At 37.8% G+C, this 12,885-nt stretch overlaps 1 protein-coding gene across 1 annotated transcript in view; it reads right to left on the reverse strand.

The window, feature by feature from the left end:
* TOX (thymocyte selection associated high mobility group box) overlaps nt 1-12,885 on the reverse strand; it is a gene marked incomplete at both ends in the record, with an annotated part of 217,623 nt that overhangs the window by 41,399 nt on the left and 163,339 nt on the right. The window contains one exon of the mRNA XM_082277198.1: nt 183-461. Coding sequence (XP_082133324.1) covers nt 183-461 — 279 coding nt within the window. The remainder of the gene's footprint in view (nt 1-182; nt 462-12,885) is intronic.

Below are 12,885 nucleotides of genomic sequence, written 5' to 3' on the forward strand. Positions count from 1 at the left end.
TACTCAAGCTGCCTGAAGAATTGCCTGGATATTGTAAGTTCTGTATTCATAATCCTTTATTCACTTCAGTGAACCACCAATCATGTATAAAGTATCACCTTAATAACTGTGGCCATATCATTCATTTAGCAGGTCCTAAAAATATCCACCATTTACATAGTAATCCTAGCATCTAAGCCTACCTTAGAGCTATCTTCTCCTTCATCTTCATGGACTGAACTGGATGGTGAAGGAGTTGCAGATTTGCTTCCAGGTGGAGAGGGCGAGTTGTGAGGAACACTGTTTCCACCCATATTCAAACCAAGCTGTGCACTGAGCTGGGACTGGTTAATAGTAGTCAGCTGCCCGTGCTGCATCATTCCTGGCTGCCTAATATCTGCAGGTTGAACCCTTGGCCTCATGGTTGCCATCTGAGGATGGGAACTATACTGGGCTCCTTCTGTATTCCGTAAATCTTGCATCTACAAGAGGAAAAAAACTGTATTAAGCATATCACTAATAAAGTGTTCTGTTCCTTTAGACCTCGGTTGGCCTGATTGGCTATGTAAGGCTTAAAGGAAATGGCAAGTACTTAAATAAACATGTATATACTGAAAATAAACATAGTAAGGATATGATTGACATTTGCATAACACTGACTGTTATAAAGAATTCAGGCTCTAGCATCAGCCTTTGGAAATAGCAAAAAAAGGAATGAAAGCTTGAGGGTTTTTTTAATAGGGGGAACAAAAGGGTGCTGCTTTCTGTAACTGTGTGTAGAGTATTTCTAAAATGCTAACAAACAGGAATAAGTTTGCACTCTAAAGTTCAGACCTAGACCAGAACATGAACATCCTCAAAATTCAAGACAGTTTCCAGATCCTGCTTTTTTAACTTAGGAGTTTTGTGGTTTTGAGTTGTGAATTTTGGAGCTGCTGGGAGTTTTCAGAGTCTGAACATCTAGTATTAGGTCCAAATCTATTTTACCTGGTGCTGCCCAGTCAGACATTGGACTTTTCAGGATTCAGACCACTGACAAGAAGGATGCATTGATAGACTGATTAAATGATTTCTGAGTCGATTTACTGCTAAGACATATATGAATGGAAAGCTCAGAAATCGCAGGATTGACAAATGAATCCATTGTGCTATGTGGGTCACTGCTTCTTAGCATTAACGAGACATACTATTTTAATGCAAGCAACAGATTCAGTCTCTGTAAGGATAAGAATTAAAAGCACTGGAGGATGAAACTCCTTTCTTGTCCAGAGGTCAAATGCACCATACACACAGACCTCAGCAGATTGCCTGTAACATCTTTTCAGTATACTCAGACAGAAACATGACAGATAGCAAAGAGTATCAGAGAGGAGCTCTGATTTAAGCTAAGGTGTTCTGTGGGTGATTTAAAACTGAAGTATCAATACAGAGCTGAAGTGAAATAGATATGGTTGTCTTTCTGTGCATCAGGCAAACATGTATGTATGTATAAAGTAGAATCTGACAGGAGCTACCATTGTGTAAATTCCATTATGATAAGGACATGTGCTAGTGGCTCAGTATATTAACATAGTCACATTTATTCTACTGACAGTCTTTGTTAGACATGTCATCTGAATTGTCTAAAGATCACTCAGATTTTTCTTTTTTTATATTTTTATGGCTCATGACTTTTATAACCTATCTCTTTCACATATACACACTCCCATATATCACAGCAATCTGTAAGATACCTTTCAACAAGTAACACACAGGAAAAAAGTAAAGATAATCCTGTAACTTCACCTTTTCTCTTATTATTGACAGTGTAAAAAGGTATCAAGTTTAGGGAGATATTTTATGAGCTTGGGGATTGATTTTTGTAAAGGTGACTGGCTGGCAATAAATCAAACTAATAATACCATTCATTATGGCATACTTACCACTTTACATGTACTTGTGTCTCTGAAAAGCATTTGAATTGGCTTCTGACAATGTGACATCACAATTATACCTGTATTTATGTTGTTTTTTTTAATAGCTTTTGGTAAAAAGGAGTTATCAATACAAACTTGTTTTCCAAGTTCATTTAATGACTATGAAAGCACCGGAGGAGAGGAGCACAGAGAGCACAGTAGATGAAATCAATTGAAGGCTGAAATTTGAATCCTGGTAGACATTTATATTTTTAAATTACTACTGATTTCTTGGTCCCTTCCCTCCAGTATCAGCTCCCTCTGTGCCAAGCATATTAGCCTTGAAAGCCATCATTATCTCTGCCTCTAGCAGACAACCCGTACCAAGACAGCTGTGCCCATGAAGCTGTAACTGCTGGTCAGATGCTTTGCTCTGGATCCAGCTGCTGAGCTGGGCAGCAGCTGGGGAAGGTGGAGCACCAGTGGGGAGTCTCTGGGTCCTCTTGGCCAGCACGGGGCAAGTGGGAAGGGGATGGGAATCCACACAGTCCCTCATGTGCTGAGCAAAGGGAGGCAAAATCCTTCCCCCAAAGCTCTCCCTTCACCCTGTCTGCAGTGCTCTGTGTGGGTGTGTGCCATCCCCAGGCACCCTCCACCCTGCAGGGGCTGAGCACTCAGGTTTTCATAAGGCAGCAGCTCATGGTGCAGAACCAACACTTCCACAAAAGGCTGGAAAAGTCTGACTGCTTTTTAGGAAGAGTAGGCATCCTAATGATTTTGTGAACTCTAGAAACATAACAACTACTATCTGAAACTTCTAACTCTTATTTTGAATGAACTTCAAAATTGTCTATCTCTAAAAGCAGGGCAAGGGCTACCATTTTATTTACTTTTCCTCAAATAAAATATAATACAAATGCTTTAAATGATGCGCAGGAAGTTCTACCTGAATATGTGGAAGAACTTCTTTATTGTGTGAGTGGGTGACTGAGCACTGAAACAGATTTCCCAGAGAGGTTGTGGAGTCTCCCTCACTGGAGATTTTCAAGAACCATCTGGATGGAATCCTGTGCCATGTGTGCTGGGATGACCCTGCCTGAGCAGGAAGGCTGGATCAGATGACCCACTGTGGTCTCTTCCAACCTGACCCATTCTGTGTTTCTCTGATTCTGCTATTACTCAAAAAGATCTCTCCTTTAAGAGCTTCAAATATCAGATAGATAATACAGAACATCCTGTGTTTTTCTTCTTTAAACAACATATATTTTTAAACAGTCTGTGATACAATTTTAGGTCCAGTGCTTAACACAGGCTGTGTTTTCAGATAATACAACAACAACTGAACAGTACTGAATGTATCCCCATACAAAACACGTGTGTATATGTATTTGCAAGAGAACCCTTCACCAGGGAAATTGTGAGGACTGCAAATGCGGTGGTGGAGTAAAAAAAAAAACCCAGCGTTTTTCTTTTCACATGAATTCAGCTTGTCTCCTGAATTTTTAAATCAGATGAATACCAGGCTACCTCCAGAAAACCAGGTGTAAGCAGCAAATAAGCTTATTTAGCAGTATATTTTCTCTTTTGGATGCTAAGCCAGAAACCCTCACCTAAGGGACCTGCCTGCAGAGAACAAGCCGGTTTAAGTCCATCACACAGAGCTGTGGCCCTCAGGATCCACAGATGTGATTCACATCTGCAGATGAGGCTTCTGGCTCACCTCTTCACCATGCACTGCAGAGCCTGCCTTCTCCCATCCTGCCCCTACCTGGTGAAAAAGTGGGATTGTCTAAGAAAACGGAAACTGCTCATTCCTTGAGTAAGAATGGACAACTGATCACATACATGTAAAAAGTTGTGAGATCACACTGTGGAAAACATGATGAACTTTCAGGTTCCTAAAGGATCAACAAAACCAAGAACTGTCCCTTCTCCTCTGTTGGTTCAAGAACACACCCAGCCATGAAAACCCCACTCTCAGGTCACTGCTGTGGCATGATGGTATGCCCCTGTCACAGATGCTGTGACAACCTCTTCTCTGCAGAATAGTAACACTAATCAGACACTCTGTCAAAACTACATGCAAAGTATGACCAATTTATTCTAAACTACTTCTAAATCTGAAACTTCATATTCCTTGTTCCTCCAGATGGAGTTTTACAAAACCCACCGCTGTGTAGCTGTGCTGGAGCCATATTCAGTATGCAGAGGCAATATTGCGAACACACTCCTGCCGAATGCAAAGCTGAAGAGAAATCCTGATGGGTGGCAGAATGCCAAATGGAAGAACAAAGTTAAAAGAGTTTGGAGCATTACAGAGGATAAGGACAGTCTTAAACTGACATCTTCAATGGTCTCTGTGATGAGGTAATAATGATAATATCTGGCAGTATAATATCATTCTCCATCTGTCAGTTCCAGGATGTTTCACAACTTGAGTTATATTCAGCTTTAGAACATGCCTGGTTTTATTTTGGTTTTACTAATGGGGAAGCTATGATACATTTCTCTTCACGGCTATTTTTTTTTTTTCTGTGTGCATTTTGCTTATAAGCAGAAACTGAGCATTCACCCATATAAGTGTTTGACTGCAAGTTAAAATACAGTACAAGTCACTAAATCTAAGGTGTGTACCAAAGTCCCTTATTGGCACACGGGTAGTGCAAAACCACAACAGGGCTGTCTAGTTGAAGATGAGCTCCTAATGCCCTGCTCAAAGATCCTGAGGTACTAAGAATAAAGCTAAAGAGCTTTAATCATCAGACTACCATTCATCCCACCAGCTTAAAGTAAAAACAAAGCAAAATACAGTGCAGAATACAGTGATATCATCCCTGTACAGAAATATCTTACTACAGGACAATGTGAGTACAATATCCTAATCACAGAACCACAGAAAATAGTGCTAGAAGGGACCTCAAAAGGTTATTTAGTCCAACACTATCTCACAGCAGGATTAGCTATACCTAAATCATTTCTGACATATGTTTGTCTAACCTCTTCATAACCTCTCTGGGCAATTCTTGTGCTTAACTATCCTTACAGTGGAAAGAGCTTTTTTCCATAATGTCTCACCTAAATCTCCTTTAATGTAATTTAAACCTACTACTTTTTGCTCTGCTCCCAGTGGACATGAGGAATGTTTTTCTCCTCCTTTACAGAAAAGTTGTACACACTAGAAGGCTATTATGAATTTCCTCTGGTTTTTTTTCTTCTTTAGACTAAACAACTAAACCTGAAGATTGAAAGACTTTGTTCATATGCTGTGTTTTCTGCACCTCTGATCATTCTTTCTGCTGTCCTCTGGACTATACCCAATAACCTTCATATTTCTTGAAATATTGTGCTCCAAAGCCCACAAAACAGAGATATTTCCATCTGACACAGCATTCAGACAGAATCCTTCATTTCTCCCAGGACATAGCACATAGCAATAAAAAACCCCAAATGGAATTATCTGCCTTTTTGATACAAGCTGGTTAACCCAAGCAAGATGCAGAAAGAGTCAAATTGCAGGACTCTTAACCAGTGTCCCAGAATGTGGCTTTGGGAAGCAAGTAATTTTTTTTCTAAGAAACATTAGACAGGCAGTTTCAAAGGGAATGTGCTGTTAGCAAAATAATTCACGCTATTTTTCTAGTTATAATTAACAACCATGAGGAAACATCTCTCTGAAAAGCTGTAGAAGTCCCAATACTCCCTCCCTATTTCGATTCATTTATAATAAATGTTATCACTGAATGAAAGAAGAAAGACAGATTGCCTTAACAGATCGAAATAAATACAACAGGTCTAAGTACATGCAAGAAACACTAGGGATAATTCACTGGAGATGAAAACATCAAAACATAAGGAGAAATACACAGGGCTTACTCACTGAAGCAAGTAAAATTCACATATCTCACTACTGTGAGAAAATTCATATCAAACAGACATTATTACTGTTACCACCATCAGATCTTGCAACAATTTTTGCTTAGTTTTCTACTCGTTGAATGCTCTTGTGAACATTTTTGATGGACACTGCAGAAGGGGCTGACAGTTCTTTGCTTCTTGTCTGATTGGTCAAGGTAAGTCTGAGAGTAACAATTTTTTCGGACTATAAGAAGCTATTGTTCAATCAATCAATTAAAAAAAAGGTTGGGCGAAAACCCCAGGGGATCTTAAGTGTTATCTATGAAGATACCCACAATGTGCTTCTTTCTTCACTGGCATGACCCACCTGCATCCCCATGTAGGTATCTTGGACACTTTGGTAGGCAGAAAGGGTCTCTGTTATTAGTAGTATTCTCATTTATATTCCCAGGAAACTTGCTACTACCTGTGCCATATTAAATCTGAATGTTTCTCTGTTCCCAAATAATACTACATTGAAATGCAGTATTAGCCCTGGTTGTGCCAACCTCCTGAAATGCCATGAAATTTGCTCAGAAATGTTACTGCTTTTATTTCAGGCACTTTAATTGTCTTCTACCATAAGCCAATGCACATCTGCAAGATGTTTTCCAGTGACAAAGAGACGCTCATTAAAAAAGAGAGGAAAAAAGTTAATTGCTACATAAGTACTTGATTCTGTAAGTGAAGGTTTCAAAAGACAAAAAAAGATAATATTAAAGTTGCCAGCCAAGTTTGTGAGAACAGGCATACTGAGAAGGGCTTGTGTTTGGGAAATGACACCATTTATGATCAAGACAACTTATAAACCAAAAAACCTAGTAATTTTTTTTAGTGCTACAAAATGCAAGCAATATTCATCAGACAGATGATGAACAGGCTCCCCAGGGCAGTGGTCACAGCACCAAGTCTGATAGAGTTCAAAAGGTGTTTGCACTATTTACCTGAGAGTGTCTACTCTCAGGTGAATGTGTGACTCTTGGGGATGTTTTGTGCAGGACCAGGACTTGCACAAAATGATCCGTGTTGGTCCCTTCCAATACAGGATATTCTATGGTTCTATATGACCATAAGTTCAAACTTAAAAGAGTGTCTAAAAGTACAGAAATGTCAATTTTATACACCTTTCTTTCAGTTCATACAGGTGATCAAGCAGTACCTCATGGTTGTTAAATGCATGTTGATGGTCAGGATCCTAGATTGATGGCAAGTGAATCAAAAGCAAACCATGCAGTTTCATCTGTTGTTTTCCATTATGGCTATGCTCTTTCATGAGAGAGCTTAAAACTTGAGATAAATTGAACATCTGTATTTATACACCAGAGGAAAACAAAAAAGTGACTCAAATATTTGGAGGTCTGAAATCTGACAGGAAGCTTGCGTTTACTGATTAGAGTGACTAAAACTGTTACTTGGTACGTATGTCCTGTCGTGAATAAAGAGCAATCAAGCCAAAAGAGTCATGTTTTATCAGGTCTTTGTTTCCATTCAGTTGAAGTAGAAATAATACTTGCAACCAAGTCTTGTTTTAGCACACCTGTAAGTGAATGAGTGCTAAAGAAAGATTTTTTAATGAGAGCCAAGGTTACTGTAAAATGACCACAGAGAACCATTCAAAACACATTAAAAGGAATAACTCAAAGCACCACCTAACAGAGGGAGGGGAGGTGTGTTTTCATCATCTCATTTTTATAATTCTCTTCTGTATCACCTAACTGCGTAATGAAAGACTAAGTTTTAAAGTAAGTGGGTATTTGGGGAATATTCTAGTGCTTTACACAGGAGTATTTTATATACTACACCCACTGCATTTTTAGAATAAATTGAAAGGATCATTCAAAATTTCTGTTGATTAGAAAAACAGTCTTAAAATTAAACAGCAGAAACCTCACATGTCAAGAGACCCCTAAACAAAAAATAATAAAAACCCCCACTCCTATGAAATCTACTACACTAATCTTTTCAAAATCATTCTGTTAAAAATTAAACCACTTCGGGTTGTTTTATATAGTACTGGCTCTGTAAGTGATCTTAAGCCCCATTAAAGCTATTATATACTCAAAATTTGACTGCAAAATTTTATGGTACGATCAAATAATGACAAAAATGCAGTCATATACACTTTCTATACTTCTTGGTACACAGTTAATTTGGTGACTATTAACATTCTTTTCTACTTTATGTTTTAATATCCTTTGAGTCACACAAGGCCAAGGTCTCAAAACTAATCATAAAAAACTACCAACTGCTATTCACTCTAATATAATAACCCTTTATTTAAAACAACTTCCAATAAATTTCATTATAAGAAGTTATTAAAAGGGTTAAAAACCTATTAAATGTCAAAGAATTTGCCTGACTCAAACTTCTAATAAAGAAACAGAATGGGCTTTCTTTCTGAATTATTTAAATCTTTACTGACTGTGCACTGAACCATGAAATTAGAAAAGTGTTATTAGAAGTGTTCTCTGGTTTTTATAAAAGTTGTAGCATAGAATATATCAAACTGCAGTCTTTAACTAGACTAGTTAAAGAAATAGGTTTTTAATCCTGAATACATGGTTTTCACTGATATAAAGGGTCATAATTAAAAGTCTGGCCTGGAAGCTGAAGATAATAAAATTATTATTACAGGAGCATACATGTTCATTTGGTATATTCTGGATGAATGTTTCCGTTTTAATTTGGACAAATATCTTCAATTTTGTTTGAGCTTGCAAAGTCCACTAATTTGGACCCTCTCAGCAAACAATTAAGCTTTTAATAGTGACTCATTTTAAAGAATTAATGGTGAATAATTTGTGTTATCTTTTTCTCTTTTTTAAAGTGTCTAACGCTTAACAGCAGGTATAGGTTAACAGCAGACAAATGGAATCTAGGAGGTACAAGGCAAATATTCATCCACACATCTCCTGATAACAGTATTATCACTAAACTGGTTTTGTTGGTTTTTTTTTCTTTTGCAAATAACAACAGAACAATTTTCCATTTCACCAGTTATTTGCATAAGGAAAACAATTATGCATTTCACATTTATTTTAGTGATGCTAAAGAACTCCTGAGTAAGCAGTATATTCACAGATTCACTCAAACACACCTGAATCAATAGTTTTTCATCAAAACAGATGAAGTCAGAAAGATGCCTGAGAGACACAACGTTGTCTTCTCTTCTTTTATACAATAAAAATAGAGGCATCCAGGGGACATGAAATGATTAAGTCTAGGAAGACAAACTAGATCTTTGGAAATAATGCTAACAGTGTACTTGGTGCCTGGCGTAGGGCAGGAGAGAAAAGGGGATGCAGGCAGCTACTGTTGCCTTTGCAATCCTTTACTCCTGTGACCGACCAACAACAGAGTCGCCAGTGTGAGGACGCTGTAACCTTCGCTGGCTTCTGCGCTACTGTATCCCATTCTATTCTGTTCTGTTCTTTTCTGTTCTGTGGGTTTTTTTTATGGTGTTCAGCACAGCAGTATCAATCTATCTTCCTGCAGTGAGTTGGGAGCTGTGACTGTTACCTGTCACATGTTGTTTTCTGTATCCACTTTAACACACAAAGGTACCCTGACCACACCACCAAACTCTCCCTACCACCAAGTAAAGGAATTTGTATTGGGTACATTTCGAGTAATGTACAGCAAGGTATAGTTATGCCCATGTGGGAGGAGTCAAAAAATTCCTTCTGGTTAGAAAATCACACTAAACCAGCTGTGACAGCTGAAAGGTTGGTACAGTACTGGAGTGTCTTGTGTCTCCTATCTCTACAGGAATACCCTAAATTATCCAAACTGATCTCTCATCTCAGTCACAAGAAATGGGAATTCCTTCCCAAAGGAGCAGCACATCAACTAGAACAAGAGATTTCTGAAATACTGTCAATGAGATTTAATCTAAGTATGCTACTTTACTGAAAAATATTTTGCAAGGGAGGACTGGCTGTCTTTTCAGTGTCATCCACCTGTTTAGACACTGAACAGAAATACAGGGCAGAAGGAACCTCAAGTGAAAATTTCCGTCACACAGAAGGCAGAGAAAGGACTAAAACCTGTGTCTTCTATGTGCTCCAGTCATCTCACTACCCTCACCATTAAGTTTACGAGAATTCCTGCTGTTCTGCACAAACACTTAATGGGTCTTGCTTCCACTCCAATGGGATATGACGCTGGATTTGTGAAACCAAAATCACACGGTCAGATCAAGTCTGCCATTGTCTATATTATTCCTCTTGGGCTCCGTGATGTGGAACATCTTCGAAATTATTTCCCAGAGTCATAGAGTCCTGTCTGGGGTTGTGACTTATAAAAGGCATTGTGACTGCAACAAAATCTCCTACAGAATTAATCATAAGCAAAGTCTGAACATGAGTAACTTTAGGCATGGCTGGATTAAGGAAGACTCAGCTGTCTCTTGAAGGCCCACTGATGAATTCCACCTCTGAGCAAACTGTTTTGCCAGCCACTTCAGTACTGGGAACCGTGGTGCTGTGCTCACTCTTACATTCCCACATGCAGTAGTTTCATTAAACCATAGGAAGCTTCCTGTAACTCCCTGCCACCCTAGTACTAAACTGCATAGAATTATGACTGCACATTATCCATCATTCAGCTGAAAACCAGAGTCATCCCGGTTTCGTTTGTGCATTTTGTGAGTTTCTGGACTAAGCTCATTTTCATTGAGAAAGATATTTTTTCTGGCTGATGCCAGTAGCCCTGAAAAAATCACACCATATCCCACATAATTCTACTTTTCATTGAGTACAAAATCTGAAAAAAAAAAAAAAAGTAATTTAGACTAATAAAAATGAGTTGAATAGTTTAAATTACATTAGTGAAAGAATCTTTTAACAAATCTTCTTTCTGCTACGTCGCAGCCCTGTATATTCTCAGCATGAGTGATAGAACTAATGGAAGTTGAAACAAAAGGTCTGCAAAATGCTTAACTCAGAAAAGACTGTTTTTCATACATATGATCTTGTTATCAAGTGATAAACTTACTGATATTTGTAACTGTATTGTCATAATTTCCTCCGCAATATAAACTTAATGCCATTGTCAAATATTGTGGGTTTTGCAAATGTTAAGCACATGTGTTACTGCTGGGCAAGTCACTTTTTGTAAGCTATGAAAAATATGCTTGGCTCTCAGGGAAAAAGCAATTTAATGATATGCTAATAAGTCCATCATTCTTCTGTATTGTATTATTTACAATTTTGTCTCTAAAACCTATTTAACATCTCCAGTGTAATTATCCATCTGCATCTTGCCAAGTCCAATATTATAATTCTGAAACAGGAAAAATCTCAATCATTTTATTTTCAGCTATGTGGAAGATGAACAGATATCCAGCAGTCTCAAAAGATGAAAATTAGTAAATTTATTTTGCTTAATGTCCATTATACTGGCATGCAACTGAAAATAATCCGGGGAACCATATTTTTAATTTAAGAATATATCTTTATTTTCCTGGTTTGATATTTCTAAATGTGGATATCTTACTTAATAAAGCCTGATCAACTTACCCAAACAACTTAAGAGAAAAAAGCAAAACCCATAACTTCTTGAAAAGGAATACTTTGGGCAATCACAACTTCTTATTTCTTTTTGAACTCATTATTCAGTCTATTTTTGATCATGAAGCCTCTTACTGTCCCATTAATCTTTAGAATAAAACACCAACCTTGGTTTGGCTGAGAAAACTCCCTTTCTTCCTTCATCTTACTAATTTGTACTTTCAACTGGTTGCTGAGCAGCAACCAACACCTGGGAAAGCAATATTTTATGATTATATATACAGTGATTTAACTCCATCCCTGAATGCCAGGGAAGCATAGTGGAGTCTTTGGTAAGAATGTGCTGTGATATAATACTTGTTTTGCATATCCTAACACAGACAGTAACAAAATTCAAAGAAAATGACGTGTTTTGTATTAAATCCACCACAATACAGAAAAGTTTTATAGTGAAAATTAGGGAGGAACCAATTGTTATCTGCAAGAGAGAAAATAGTGAATGAAGAAATTCACAGAACATGAGCTCAGGACATTAAAGAAGGCCACCCTGAAATACAAGAACTTTCAAGCTTTGGAAATGACATCTTCATGGTGAAGAAAGAGATGGATACAAAGATAACATAGCAGATTAACGAGATCCTGCAAAGTTGGGCTTTAGAGAGAATTCTTCAAGCTAGAGAAGGCTGTTACCACTGTGTGTTCAGAGTGGTGTTGTTCAGAGAGATGACAACATTTCAAAGAAATGGCCCTGGTGTTTCCTCAGCATAGCCTCACAGGCTCATCGAAGTGTTGAAACACTTTAGTCTGGATGAATAGTTGCTGCATTTTATAGAAAATCTGAAGACTCTAGGATGTATTTCACCTTTCCTTTTCTTCTTGTATGATGGTCTAGTCATACTAATATACTTCTAACTTCTGTTTGGGACCATCTAACCTACTGTTATCTGGAACAAAACATGATGATAAGTAATAATACTCATATAGCACAAAATGGAGCTTTTTCCATTTCCCAGGCTTGTTCTGAAATCCCCAAATTCTTCTGCTGCCCATAAATCAGATCTTTTGACAGCCAGAGGCCTTGGTTCTAATTTTCAGTCTTAATGGGTCCAATCCAGATTAGTGTAATTGGATAAAATGAACCCAAATGTAAGATGGGATCTACATGCCAAACATTTACACTGCCAGAAGGTAACCCTGGAAGCCTCTCTGACCAGGCAAGTACTCACATGCTATGGAAGACAATAGTTAACAATTAGAAAGCTTAGAATTCACATAATCTTAAAATGACATAACAGATGAACATCCCAAATAACACAAAGGCATATCTGCAGTCTTTTGTCTTGTTCTCCTGCCACTGGCTGCCTTCATATTAGCTGAGATCTTCACACCAGTCTACCACTGTGTAGTACACCAGTGTGTAACTTCATATGGTGTTATTAAAGCTCTTTTAAGTTTCATTAATAACCTAGAATAGGGTCATCCTCTACTAGTAATCATGAATTTTGTAACTACCTTTTCTTCTCATACTTTTCTAAGCAAAATAATGATTTTAGTCACTTCATGAAGAAATTTTAAAACGCAATTGCCGTGTGTGCAAAACTGCATCC

This window comes from Coloeus monedula (assembly GCF_965178545.1).
Source record: "Coloeus monedula genome assembly, chromosome: 1".
Lineage (NCBI taxonomy): Eukaryota > Metazoa > Chordata > Aves > Passeriformes > Corvidae > Coloeus > Coloeus monedula.